Source organism: Mus pahari, chromosome 7 (assembly GCF_900095145.1).
Source record: "Mus pahari chromosome 7, PAHARI_EIJ_v1.1, whole genome shotgun sequence".
Classification (NCBI taxonomy): domain Eukaryota; kingdom Metazoa; phylum Chordata; class Mammalia; order Rodentia; family Muridae; genus Mus; species Mus pahari.
The window spans coordinates 23,837,099-23,851,436 of NC_034596.1; the positions used below are offsets into that span (position 1 = coordinate 23,837,099).

Genomic DNA, 14,338 nt, shown 5'->3' on the forward strand with positions numbered 1-14,338 from the left:
CACACACACACACACACACACACACACACACACACAGAGAGAGAGAGAGAGAGAGAGAGAGAGAGAGAGAGAGAGAGAGAGAGAGAAGAGAGAGAGCGTTAGGTCCAACTGTTTCCATCATCTTCCAGTTTTACTTCTACACTGATGTCCGTGTCCCATCCTCCCTCCTCCATCTAAGACAGGGTTTCTCTGTGTAGCCCTGGCTGTCCTGGAACTCACTATGTAGACCAGGCTGTCTTGGAATTCACAGAAATCCTCCTGCCTCTGCTTCACAGATGCTGGGATTAAAGACGCGTACTACCGACTGTGCAGCTTGCTGTCTTCTTCAGCTTTAATTTTGATAAAACAAAATTAAAACCTAAACCTCACCACCATCCCCCCCCAAAGTCAAAGCTTTGTGACAGCTGTGCTGGGGACCATCACTTTCCTCCCTCTGTTTACTGTGCCTGCCCCTCCCCCATGATGTTTTCACTGGCTTAAATTTTTCCTCTCCCTTTATTTCCAAAAATATGATTCTTTGTGTTAAGAGACTCACACAAAAGCTATCATGCTATGTGCTGCATATCCCCTCCTGATGCTATCTTGGAAAACGTGCAAAGAACTTTTGTCTGTGGTCCATGTTCAGATAGATGTACTGCGGTCTTTTGTTTTTGTTTTTGTTTTGTTTTTGTATCCAGTTCTAGTGGACATTTGGTTCTTTGTCCCAAGCATTCACTATTAAAAAATTGATCCAGAGTTGGGCACAGTGGCATACGCTTGTAATCTCAGGACTCAGATGTCTGAAGCAGGAAGATGGGGGGTGGGTGTTCAAGGTTAAATAGCAAGTCTAGGCTAACCTAGGGCACACAGTGAGACCCTGTTTCAAAAAAGACAAAGCTAGGTGTGATGGTGACTGGTGCCTTTAATCCTGATACTTGGAAGGGCAGAGGCAGGTGGTTGGCTGTAAGTTTGGGACCAGCCTGCTTTTACATAGTGAGTCTCAGGCTAGTCAGAGAGACATAGCAAGACTCCACCCACACCCGGCACCACTCCCAAATAAGAGAGGAAAACAAACACCAAGAAGAAAAAAAGATGCTAAATCCATTAACCCAGGACAGTGTTAATGCATCGTTCAGCAAGGCAACTTCTGGGTAGCCTTCAAGGCTATGGTCAGCTGGGCTAATGAACAGATAAATGTGTATGTAATCACACTAGACCTATTGCTTAGTTTTCATCAACTTGACATAACCTAGAGTCACCTGGGAAGAGGGGTGTCTCCATTGAAAAGTTTGCCTCCATCACTTTGGCCTTTGCACAGGTCTGTGGGGGGCATTTTGTTGATTAATAATTGATGTGGAAGATCCCAGCCCACTGTGGGCAGTGCCATCCCTAGGCAGGTGTTTCTGGGTTGTATAAGAAAGCAAACCGAGCCTGCAGGTGGTGCATACCTTGGATCCCAGTACTGTGGGGTGAGGTCTGGCTGGGGCTGGGGTTGAGGTAGGAATCTGGCAGTGGGTGCAGAGACAAGGGCAGGGTATCTCTATAAGTTTGAGACAAGCTAAGGATACATAGTGAGACCTAAGAAAAAGGAGGAGGAGGAGGGAGAAAGAAGATCAGGAGGAGGGAGGAGGAAGGAGAAGGAGGAGAAGAAGGAGAAGGAGGAGGAGGAGGAGGAGGAGGAGGAGAAGGAGAAGGAGGAGGAGGAGGAGGAGAAGGAGAAGGAGAAGGAGAAGGAGAAGGAGAAGAAGGAGAAAAGTAAGCTGAATAAATCCCTGTTGAGCAGAGTTTTTAAGGAGCTGTTAAGGGAGCTCAACAGATAGGCATGTTGAGAGAGGTACAGAAATGGAGCCCTGGCTTGTGAAGTTTCAGAGGGAGGCAAAAACTTCATCAGGGCTGTTGGTGTTTTGGATTAAGAATTTTTGGAAGTGAAGCTTTTGCCCTATTGGACAATTGATGTTCAATAGCTGGAGCCAAAGAATCAGCTGTGGTTAATGAGAGACCAGCCTCACTGAGGTAAAAAAATCTGGGAAGAATTTCCACAGGGTCAGCGCACAGAGCTGTGGTGCATCCCAAGCCGGCAGCCAAACTTGGTAATGTGTGGACTCTTCCACAGGGTGGTCTGGGCAGCGTGGAAGGAAGCTGGGGGATTGAAGGGGCCGTGGAGAGAAGTGGAAGCTAGGTACCATGGGGTACTTGCGCCTCACTTTTGATATTTTTCTTCCTCTGTCCAAGTTCCCCAGGCCTATCTTCCTCTCATTCAGTAGTTCCTAATCTTTTTCTTCCTCTGTCCAAGTTCCCCAGGCCTATCTTCCTCTCATTCAGTAGTTCCTAATCTTTTTCTTCCTCTGTCCAAGTTCCCCAGGCCTACCTTCCACTCATTCAGTAGTTCCTAACCTGGATTTAACCTGTACCTAGAGTTGTGAATTTCAGCGTGTTAAGTCTCAAATCCTAGGACCAAAGGCTGAGGTGCCTATTTCTATATCAGATCGGACCTGGTCTGGAGGTTCTTCCAGCATCCCTCAGTCCCTACCTGTTAGAGTACGGCTGGCAAACACTGTCCCCACCCTGAACTTCTGCAGCCCAGGGATTGGGCTGCCCTTCCCTACATAATCCAGCCATTTTGGTTCCTTGTACTTCTTGTCCCTTTGCCATTCTTGGCCTGCTGTACCTGGTTCCCCGCCCTCTCCCCACATAGTCCAGCCCTGTCTGCTCATGTCCACTTTAGACTCTCCCAGATGTCCCTGCTTCTGGCTCTGCTCTCCCACACATCTATAATAAATGTCTCTCCTCCACCACACCCAGGAGCAGTGATCTCCTTCCCTTCCCTTGGGTTTCTTTTTGATTTTCACCCACAGTGAACATATTACTTGTATTTTATTCATTTTGATCTCTTTCCGTCTTTATATAGAGTTTTGTGGTTCTCTTACATTTTCAACCAGTGTATTTTTTTTTCTGATGACTTTTCTGTTCATAGTCTAGACTCTCTATATTGATCTTCTCCTTCACTGTGTGTGCTGCATATCCTACACAGTAAATCGTTTCCAGTGCTGGTTGTATCTTTTTCTTTTTTTCTTTCTTTTTTTTTTTTTTAATAAATCTTTATTTATTTATTATATGTAAGTACACTGTAGCTGTCTTCAGACACTCCAGAAGAGGGTGTCAGATCTTGTTAGGGATGGTTGTAAGCCACCATGTGGTTGCTGGGATTTGAACTCTGGACCTTTGGAAGAGCAGTCGGGTGCTCTTACTCACTGAGCCATCTCACCAGCCCTGGTTTTATCTTTTTCAATTATGAATGCCTTTCATGCAGCCATTAAACGAGAAAATCCTGCGCATTCTCTCGACAAAAACAAAACAAACAAAACAAAACAAAATGAACTCCACTTTTGTCTGTGGGTGTCGCTGGCTAGAATCTTAACTTCCTCCTTAATGAACTCTTCTTAGCATTAACATTCCTATAGTAAGTGGGTCTGTATATGAATCTCTAGAAAAGGGCAGCCTGGTTGTGAATTTGAAAAGGAACCTCATTCCCATGTCGAGATGGGTGTGAATCCCAGGTTCTTTAGTATCTAAAACAATGGGACACATCACACAGTGACCACCGTCAGGTGTGCTTTTAGAAAAAGTAGAGTTGAACATAGAATACAGTGCAAAGGTTGGAAGTTGGCTTGAGTAAGCGTGGAGCTCAAGAGCTCTGGGTCTTTTTTTTAAGATTTATTTATTTATTTTATGTATGTGAGTGTACTGAAGCTGTAGAGATGGTGTGAGCCTTCATGTGATTGTTGGGAATGAATTTTAGGACCTTTGCTTGCTCCAGTCAGCCCTGCTCACTCTGGTCGGCCTTGCTCGCTCTGGCCCAAAGATTTATTTGTTATTATACATAAGTACACTGTAGCTGACTTCAGATGTACCAGAAGAGAGTGTCAGATCTCATTACGGGTGGTTGTGAGCCACCATGTGGTTGCTGGGATTTGAACTCAGGATCTTCAGAAGAGCAGTCAGTGCTCTTACCCACTGAGCCATCTCACCACCACCTTGTTTTTTGTTTTTTTTGTTTTTGTTTTTTTAAGACAGGGTTTCTCTGTATAGCCCTGGCTTTCCTGGAACTCNCTCTGTAGACCAGGATGGCCTCGAACTCAGAAATCCACCTGCCTCTGTCTCCCAAGTGCTGGGATTACAGGCGTGCACCACCACTGCCTGGCAAGCTCTGGGGTCTTTATAGTTTTTTGTTTGTTTGTTTGTTTTTTAATGAGTTTAGGTGGAGGGAGGAGCTGGTCCTCAGGGTAATGAGTGGGGTTGATTCTTAGCTTGACTGACAGATGAGCTGTTCCATGTCCTGCATTGGGCACATGCCCCCTTTCGTCTTAAGCACATGTATGGTCCATCCTGCGTACATCATGGGGTGACTGTAGAGAGAATGAGTTGTGTATCGTATGGATGTATTACCTATCAATTAAAAAGCCTATGGCCTATGGCTTAGGCCGGAAATAGAAGGCAGGACATCTGGGAGGAGAAGGAATTCTGGGAGATCACCTGGGAGATGTGATAAGACAGATGCACAGTACCTGAGCACAGGTAACCAGCCATGTGGCAGAATGTAGACTAGAATAAACGGGATATTTCAAGTTATATCTAGTCAGAGAAGGGCCAAACTACATGGCCAAGGTGTTTGTAAATATATTTTGAGTTTGAGTCTAATTTCTGGGAGCATGGGGCTGGGAAGAAGAACCAGGGCCTAACTCAACAGATGGTGAACAGGGACTCCCCTGACGGGTCATTGCAAGGACAGTAGCCCTCACAGAGCTCACGCCCAGTACTGGTGTCTTGTTCATCTCTGCTACCAGGAAATGCCTGACTCCAGATTGCTCACACTAGGGCCTCACTGGGGGTATCCTACAGGGAAGGGGCAGATACATTCCTCCAAGGGGAGCTACCCAGGTAAAAACTGGGTTATTTTACTGGTGTATTACAGATCCATTCTATTTTATGGTTTGATCCAATCTGTTCCCTTAGTTTGCCACATCTTGTTTATAATTGTGTTGGCCAAAGTCCCAGTTTGTTTACAGGGGTCACCTTACCTGGGGCTGGCCCAAGTATATGCACATTGCTTACTGCCCCTGCTCTCTCTCCCTCTCTCCCTCCCCGCCTTTTCCTCTCCTTCTCTCTTTCCCTCTTTCCCTCTCTCTCTTTGTATATGTGTGTTTGTGTATGTGTATGTGTGCCTGTGTGTGTGTGTGTGTTCATGCTCGCACACGAGAGAGTGCACAAGTACCCTTAGAAAAGCCCCACCCTCATGCAGTCTTGGCTTGTTTTCCTCATGGGCCCACTTCACCAAACACAGTGACCACCTCCAGGCTTCTCAGATCATCTCGCTGCGGTTGCTTGCAGGGTCCCTGCCATGTCCTCATCTTCCTGGGGAGATGTAAAGACTCACAGACAGAGGAAGGATTCCATAAAGCTAAGCCAATGGATTTATGACAGTTATTTACTTACAGGGTTATCACGGGCAGGGGCTATACCACCTGGAAGCCTGTGGGCAGCCTGGGTGGCAGAAGGTGGGGTTGACTGGAATCTCAGGCCAGGGTCTTCTGGCCCCTCACCGTTTTATATACGACAACCTCCAGGCTCATGCTTGCTGCCATAGACCTAGATACCAGTTGGATTGTTCTGCTTAATGTGGACTTCAGACCAAGGTCCTCTATAGGCCATCACCATTGTTCTGCTTCAAGATAACTTGAATAGCCATGCCAGGTAGGTCTAATGCCAGAGGACACACAAGCCTGGAGCCCCCTTTCTAACAGCAAGTGACCAGAATGCCAACGAATACATGGAGAATCAGGCTGGGGCGGAGTTCTGGGGCAGGGGACCATTGAATTTAAGAATTTCTATATCAGCTTTTCACTAGCAAGAATAATACAGTCATTGCTGTTAGATTCTAACCTGGAAGGCCTCTCCCAACAAGGAGCAAGGATAGACTGAAGTGGTTTGTCCACTGACTGGCTGTGTGTGGACCAGCTACTATGGAGGGAAACACATCTGCCTGTCTCTTAAGGATCTTAACACAGCACTGGGCACTGGGGACATACTAACCTACAGTATTGTTTGACACCAGTGTGACTATTATTCTAAGTGTAGGGTAGTGGAGAGAGAAAAAAAAGTTCTTTATTTCTCAAAATTACAAATAAAGTACTGCATTAACAGAACCTGTAGTAGACATCACCACAGACCAAAGAAACAAACCCAGCGTCGCGCTGGGGTCAGAGTTATCTTAGAAGCTGCAGTTTGTTAATGGACAGAGAAAGCTTTCTGTGAAGAGTCAGGTCAAGGGCTGAGAATGTAGCTCAGTGGTACATGCCGGCCGTGTATTATCAAGGCCTTGGGTTTGATAACTAGCACTATAAATAAACCAATGTAAGGAAATTTAAAACTTACATGGTGAAAAATATCAGCAAAGGAAGCATGAGAATGTTTAAATCTGCCTCAATGTTATGATTTTAAAAAATCTCAAAATTCGGGGTGGAGAGATGGCTCAGCAGCTAAGAGCTCTCACTGCTCAACCAGAGGTCTTGAGTTCAATTCCCAGCAACCACATGGTGGTTCACAGCCATCTGTAATGGGATCCAATACCCTCTTCTGGTGTGTCTGAAGACAGCTACAGTGCACTCATACATACAATAAATAAATCTTTTTTTTAAATCTCAAATCACTCAAATTTAGAAGCTGAAAGAATTTTTAAAACTGATAAAATGTGCACAAACCCTCTAGATCTACATCTTATTTAGTGGAAGGGGAAAAAAAGGCATTAAGGTCTGGAGTAAGGACATTTTGTCCATTCTCACCCCGTTCTGATAAAGCAGTGGTGCATAACCTTATCAGTGCTGCAACCCTTTAATACAGCTCCTCATGTTGTGGTGACCCCCAGTCATAAAATTGTTCTCGTTGCTGCTTCATGCATGTAATTTTGCTACTGTTGTGAATCGTAATGCAAACATCCGATCTGCAGGATATCTGAGATATGACTTCATAAAAGGGTCATTCAACCCCAAAGAGGTCACGACCCACAGGTTGAGAACCACGGTGATAAAATAATACTTGGGGTTCTGGTTAAAAGGCATGGAGCAATTCAGGAAAAAAAAATAGACGTTTAAGGCAAAGTTAGGGACAGAAGTGCGGAAGCATGCCACCAAACTTTCTGACCTAACAACTGTGTGGTCATTTTTCCAGTCCCAAACTGGTAGGCGGGAGATACCATAGTGTAAGATGCTAATTGGCAAATAGGTTGTAAGCAGTAACGAGGTGGAGCGGATTTATATATTCGTGCTAGCGGCAGAGTCTTTAGGGATGACATTAATCATTTTCAGAAGGTTACATAGCAAGGGCTTGGTCAGGATAATGCTGCTGGCCATCCGCTCCCAGCATCCTTCATACAGCAGAACCGTAGGCCAGCAGCGATCCTCATATTTGCCAGAAGGTGGCGCTCGGCCTCCACGGCGCGACCAGCTGCAGTTAGACGTCCCCTCCAAAAGGAGCCACTTTCCCCAGGCTGAGGCTGATTAGAAGTCATTCACGTGTCGCTGGTTGTCCAGCAACCCTACAGGTGCTCCGAAGGGGCTTGTTCCGATGGCACAATTGTACTTCAGGGTCAAATCCCCAAAGCCATCCGAGGGGAGGATGAGATCCGGCAGACATGAGGCTGAGGACAGGCAGGGGTTTGGGGCAGCAACTTGCTCTCTCATACTTCTCTCCTGTTTTGTGGGGGTGTGCGTGTGCATGTGGCGGGGCAGAAGGGTGAGGGTGGGTGGGAGGGCAGAGCACATGCTGGGTTGGGCCGGTGTGCACGCAGGGGCTATAGTAGGCAACAGGTGACTAGTGTATTGGGCGTCTGCCAAGGGCTCTCGCTCGGGCAGTCTCCAACCCAGGTGTAATGGGCAAAGCGTGCATCCCGGGTATATTCATTAGGGAAAACCCCCGCCATGCAGGAAGGAGGCGGGGACCACCAGAACCGAAGCTGCCCCTCCTCCATTCACCAGGATGGATTCGGTGTCAGGGGAGAGGAGACACCTCAGCCAAGGCAGACTAGCAGGCGCCACCCAAACACCTGCTTGGCCTAGAGAGTGGCACCAGGTGCGACTCACATAACTTGTACCTCTTGTCCCATCCTTTCTCTAGGCTGTGCCCCGTCTTCCCTGGACTACTTTCTAGAACCACCCCTTCCCAACCAAGTCACTGGCAACTTGGGAACTAAATCTAAGCACCTATTGAATGCATATTCAAATTAGCGGCCCAGTGTCCTCAAGGCTGAGTTGGGTGGAAATGTCGGTGATACCTTTTTTAGTGAGTGAGAGGGGCTTTTCTCGCACCTTCCCTCCGCTCCTTGAGGTTCAGAGTGCAGTCAAGGGTGAAGAGCACTTCATAGCCACAGGACTGGGAGAGCAGCTGGCCCAGGCAGGCCTGGGTGAGCCACAGGTGGAGGAGGAGAGGGAGGAGGAGAGGAAGAACTTCTTGAGTTCGTGGCCAGGTTTAAAAGCATAATTCCCAGGGGTAAACAGTCAAAGCCCCTTTTCCTCTCTGCTCCAAAGGTGCCTTTCTAGACTGCACACCTAGGAACTCAAGGGGAGTCTTCTCCTACAGTCCCTCCCGGTTAAAGCCTTGTCCCAATGCACAGGCACAGAGCCACCCTGCTAGGTGTGTTGAGTTTCCAGTCCCCATCAATGGCAACAATGTTTCAGTTTACTGGGCCTCCACGGGACACATAGGTGATAGAGGGGGTGAGAGACCAGAAGGAGGTGCCCCAAGCAAACACAACACATCTCAAAAATCATTCAGAATCCCGGCATTGATGTCAGACACATTTTATTATAATCTTAATACAGTCTACATAAATTTGAACTGGTATTTATTTGGGTTCAGTTATAACATAGCATAAAAAAAATCAAAGCACTGTTTGTCTGAAGTAAAGCAAGCAATCGACATTCAATAAACACGATTTATTTTGTATAAAAGGTTAAGTTTACAACTAAACTTTTATAAAAAGTTTAGCATAAGTACGTCATTACATTTTAATGCAGAAATAGGTTATTTCTGCCACTATACAAGAAAACTCTAATTAAAGAGTCCACAAGGTTCACTCAATATATATATATTTATATATAAATATATACACAGCATTCAGTAGGCTCGCGTCAAAAAGGCCATTTGTGACCAAAGACTTCATTTAAGTAACCGAATACTGGGTCCTTCTGGTATTCACGCTCCACCTTTGACAAAAGGCAAAGTCTGCTTAGATTGGGCAATTCCTTGTGATTTTTTTTTTTATTAACGTTTTCGCTCCCCATGGTGGGAATAGTATATAAAGAAAACCTTCCAACTGTAGAAAGGACACTGAAAGTCTCTCATAAATAACGGTATCACAGTCCAGGCGGGAGAACAAACACCTGGGCAAGATGAGCATTCGGAGTTTCCCTTCCGTTTTCTTTTTTAAAAGGTCCATTCAACTTGTTCTCCTGGTGAAATGGCTGATAACAAAAGTCTTAAAAGATTCTGTAGACTTCTTCTTGTGCAAAAGAAAAAGAGAAAGTAAAAAGAAAAAAAAAAGTCCCCAAATGCCTGCAAAAGATTGGGAGAGAAAGGCAGTTTAGGAGAATGTAACCTAAGGGCAGAGGCGGGCGAGCCTGGCGCCGCCGAGGAAGCCACAGTTTGAGCATTTAACCAAACCCTGGCGTCCAGATGCGGCACATACCCGGCCCCAACAGCACAAATTAAACATGAAAATAGCAGAGACTCAAGGGGAAAACTTCCCAAACCCAGTCTCCTATTTGGATCTCTAACAGCGAGCTCACAGGCGCCAGTCTGCTTCTTGTAACAATTATTTGATTGAAAACAGCCCTTTAGTTAACAGATAGGGAAATCTGGATCCCAGAGCACAGGGGTAAGGCTCGGGGTAGCCAGAGAAATCTCAGAGGACTACAGTTTTGGGGAAAGAGAATCACTATGGAATTTGTGGCGATAAGATTAATTACAGCTGAGGTTAGCACCTCAACATACCGCCACTGGGCTCATAAAAGTCAGTAACACTTGGTCCTGACACCTTCATAGTAAGTTACTGGCATTTATTTTCTTTCTTTTTCTTTCTTTCTTTCTTTCTTTTTTTTTCTTCTTCTGTTTTTGTAAAGGCAACTGTTCGGTAGTCCTGAGCAACCACAGCTACAAGCCCCTTCATGCCTATGTGGTAAGTCAAGCAGGACCCGTAACACAGTGAAGTAAGCATGCATTTACCAAATCAAACATTTAACAGACACACAAGCACATTACCGAACCGCGCACACAGGAGGCACCCGCAACACTCACCATTTATTTAGCCACAGAGTACTTTGCTATCATTCGACATAAGCTCAGAAGGGAATTCAGATGCCTGGAGAGAAAGAGGATAAAAGGCAGGATATTAGGTAATCTTAAAGGAAGGTAGCCCCCCCCCCTCCTTTCACAAAAGTGCCAACAAGTCCCATTAAACAGGTTCATGCTACAACGCGGATCCAGACGCAACCCGCACCGAACTTATAAGTAGCGATTTCACATGACGCTCAATGTACAGTTTTCTTAAAAATAAAGTTAATGAACCTGTCTCTACGATGGGCTTTAAGAGTGACAGCTCGGGCGACCCGGAGCATCTGGGCAGCGGGGTACTTGCAAGCGAGTCTCACCTGCAAGGACAGGATGCTGATGTCCGTGTTCAGGGTGGTCAGCGGCGTCCTGGACGCCTGGTTCTGTCCAGGTCTCTGGTGGTGCAGGCTGACGATAGTGGGATGCGAGTCCAGGGCGATCTGCAGGTCCAAGATGTAATCGATGACGTGCTGCAGGATTTCCATCTTGGTCACCTTCTTGTTCTGGGGGATGCTGGGCACCAGTTCCTTGAGCTTGGAGTAGCAGTCGTTCATGTTGTAGAGCAGACTCATCGGGTCGTCCACCGGGGTTTTGCTCCGGGAGATGCCCAAGCTGTGGTCAGACAGGCTGTTTTTCCTAACGGACCTCACCGGACTGAAGGCTTTCATGCTGCTCGTAGGAGGAGAGACCGGGAGGGAGCCGCCGCAGGGGGCTGAGCTGGCTGCAAGGCACCAGGCTCTGTTCAGAATGAAGCGCGAGCCGGGCGGGGCGTCTTTTATGTGCACTCGCCTTGGCCGCTCAATCGGGCATCCCTGAATCGCCATTGGTGGAAGGCGTCCCGTCCATCATACCAGACGAAGTCTCCCATTGGTAAGTGTGAGCTCTCGGTTCTTCCGCGTTCGCAGCCAATGCCCGTAGGGTGGGAGGAGCGGGCGAGAGCCCAGCTGGGGTGGTAAATTGAGTACAGTGTGCGCTGGGCGCCCAGGGGGCCTGAGTGTGCAATTGTGCCTGCCTTATTCCAATTCCCAGAGCTGGCAGGACCCCTGCCCCGGTGGTGTGCCCGGAGCTAGCTATCCCCGCCCCCAGGACTTCCAGAAGCTCCACGGTCTCCGCACAGCAGACGGGAAGTCACAGGTCGCTAGCGTTAGGGAAGACAGCGGCCGTGGCAGAAGGGAAAAGAAGCGCGCCTTTGGGAAGTCACATTTGTAGAGTTCCTTCTTTTAAGATAAAGAAAAGCTATTTAACGGGGGAGGGGCGGGAAACCTACCCACATACACGTCCACGACAGGTTTAGCGTGGAGCTTGGCATCTTGGAGCGACGCGGGAGGCCTTCTCGGAAACTCAGTGACACGAATTGTAGGAACACTGTGCGGTCTCCCTCAGACCGCAGAGGAGCCCCGAGGGACCCGGTACATTCGGAACTCTCCCCACCCCCAAGAATGAGGCAGGTTTACTATAATGACTCCATTAATCGAAGGTCATTAGTGGGGTTTGCACACTGGAACTACATTTACATACACTGCCCTTGGTCTGTGCCCTTCAGTGTAGGTGGCAAAGTGATGCGATTAATTATGCACAAATCGTGATTTCTGGTGTCACATTCCAACACTTACAGCCCTTGGGAAGCTCTTTGTCAGGTAGGTGGTCCTAGCTATTGACTGACAGCTTATCGCTGTTTTTAAAAGAAAATTCTGTTACGTACGAGGTTTGGAATCTTTTCAGCACCCTTCCTAGATGCAGCTACATTTTGAAAAAGTTTAGAGCTCTTGACTCCAGTACTTTAATTCTGAATTCTTGTTTTGCTGAAGACTACCATATATTAGTCGTGTATTCGAGGAAAAAAATATTTATCTTAAGCCCAAGAAGGGGTTTTTGGTCTGAATCCCCCACATCCTCCGAATGCAATAAAGGGGAAGAATGCAGAATTCGGGCAAAGCTCCGTATGGAGAAGCAGCATTTTCCCTTCAATTAATGATTAATTCCTCAGCTGGTGGGCCAGGCAGTCTCTGACCTCCACGTGACAGCCATGTGCCCCAGGGCTTCTCTCTAAGGAGGCAGAGTCCGGTGGTGCCGAGGTGGTAAAATCCGTCCATCTCAGTTTGGAAGCTGCAGAAGGACTCTGCCCTGCAGGAAAATCTGCGCAAGGCTTGCAGTGCCTCCTGCGACTCAGCGACAGTGTTCGATGGACGACTCGCCTCTGTTATTAAGCCTGGAAGTGATTTACTATCTGAGTCTCCCCCCCCCCCCCCAGTTCGAGCCTCTTGATGTACTTTGTGTGCATGTGTTTCTGTCACATACGTGCCACAGCGGAACAGATTTTGTTTTGACACTTTTGGTTCATGATGTTATACTCTGAGTATTTTACAATAATAGCCAATGTAAACAAACATCTCTGGGATTCTCAAATTATTACTTATGATTCTTGGACATTGCATCTCTGCGGTACTGACGCATTCTTAGCTTTTTCCAAGGACACCGTATGTTAGCACCCGTGCCAGCCTCATTATCCCAACAGAAAGGCCCTGGGCTGGATGATAATGAGCGCTGTGCAGCATCGTTCCACACACTGGCAGCGAGGACGCATGAGCGCCTTCTCCCAAGACCATTCCTGTACCCTGATATAGTAAAATTGCTAAATATGGTGAAAGTTTTCTGGCGTTTCTTTCTCTGGCTGCCATGCCAGAGTCCAGTCTGCTGGGCTGCGCTGAATCCGATTCTGTTGGCACACTACCCAGTTTTTGCATTCATTTAAAGATCATTTTTAAGGGGATTGTGAAACTGTATAAGTTAATGACTGAAAAGGACAGAGTTACCAGTAAGTCTGTCACAGCAAGCCAGGGCTGACATTTCTTAAAATTATGGGCTGGGGCTGGAGATTTGGTAGGAGCCCTTTTCGGGGCAGCTTATAATGGCATATATATAAAAAAAAAAAAAAATCTGTCCATTGGTGTGGATGTGAATTTTCATCAGAGAGCCTTGGAGTTCAAATGGCCCCAGCTGCAGGACGTGCCCAGCTGCAGTAAGGGTGGGATCCGTGGGTGGTGGGAAGGTGTGAAGGGCTTCCGGCGGTGTGTGTGTGTGTGTGTGTGTGTGTGTGTGTGTGTGTAGATATTGGCCACCCCAGCTACCTACTGGGACGCCCCCATTTAAAGCAACAGACCCGCTTGGAGTTGCCCGAGCCTTGCTACCAGGCCCCCGGATCCCCCACCGTGTCCAGGCCACGCGCGGTAATCAGAAGCAGGTCCCGGCCCAGCCACCTTGGCTACTATCCCCGCGAGATGCCACGAGGGCGGGAGGAGCCGGCTCGGCGGGGGCGAGTCTCAAGGTCTTCTCTGCACATCTGGCGCAATTGGGAGCTCTCGCCTTTCTTCCCCTCGGTTTTGTTCTCACAGCTGTGTCCATTCCGCCCGTGACCCCCCGAGTGATCCCTGACAGGTGATGAATTGGCAGCAGCGGCGGCGGCAGCGGCGCGCGGGCCAGGCCGCGGCGGGGCCGGAGCCGGAGCCCCGGAGCAGACTCTCTGGCGCCAGGCGCGTGACGCCGCCCATTCACGCCGCCCTGCAGCCTTGTCCTCGCGGCGCCGCTCAGGCGGCTGCCATAGCAACCGCGCCGTCACTCAGCGCGCGCGCCCAGCTGATCAATGCCTGCAAGGCCCGGCGGTCCCAGGCTCGCCCTGACCGGGCCGTCGGCCTGCGCGCACCTGCAGCCTCTGCATGTCTTAAGTTTCGAGTGATTTGGGGGAAGAAGGAAGACCAAGAAGAAAAGAACAGGAAAAAAAAAAGGGGGGGAGGGCGTAAGAGAGGAGAAAAAAGAAAAAAAAAAAAAAAAAAGGCCTGGAGAGAGAGAAGAAAAGAACTCTTCCTTCGCAGAAGGGGGGCGCGGGGGGTGTAATGTGGCTTAGACCTTGCCAAAGCAAAAGGTTTTGCTTTATTTCATTTGTTTTTGCAACAGAGGCGTGGAGCTGGCGGGAGGGTAGAAG

General features: G+C 48.0%; 1 protein-coding gene across 1 annotated transcript; it reads right to left on the reverse strand.

The window, feature by feature from the left end:
• Positions 1-8,815: 8,815 nt before the first annotated feature.
• Positions 8,816-11,111, reverse strand: Id2 (inhibitor of DNA binding 2). Its single transcript, XM_021202124.1, has 3 exons — positions 10,680-11,111; positions 10,327-10,390; positions 8,816-9,585 (listed from the first exon to the last, which is right to left on the reverse strand). The coding sequence occupies exons 1-2, from the start codon at positions 11,025-11,027 to the stop codon at positions 10,334-10,336; spliced, it is 405 nt and encodes a 134-aa protein (XP_021057783.1). The 5' UTR covers positions 11,028-11,111; the 3' UTR covers positions 8,816-9,585; positions 10,327-10,333.
• Positions 11,112-14,338: the final 3,227 nt, after the last annotated feature.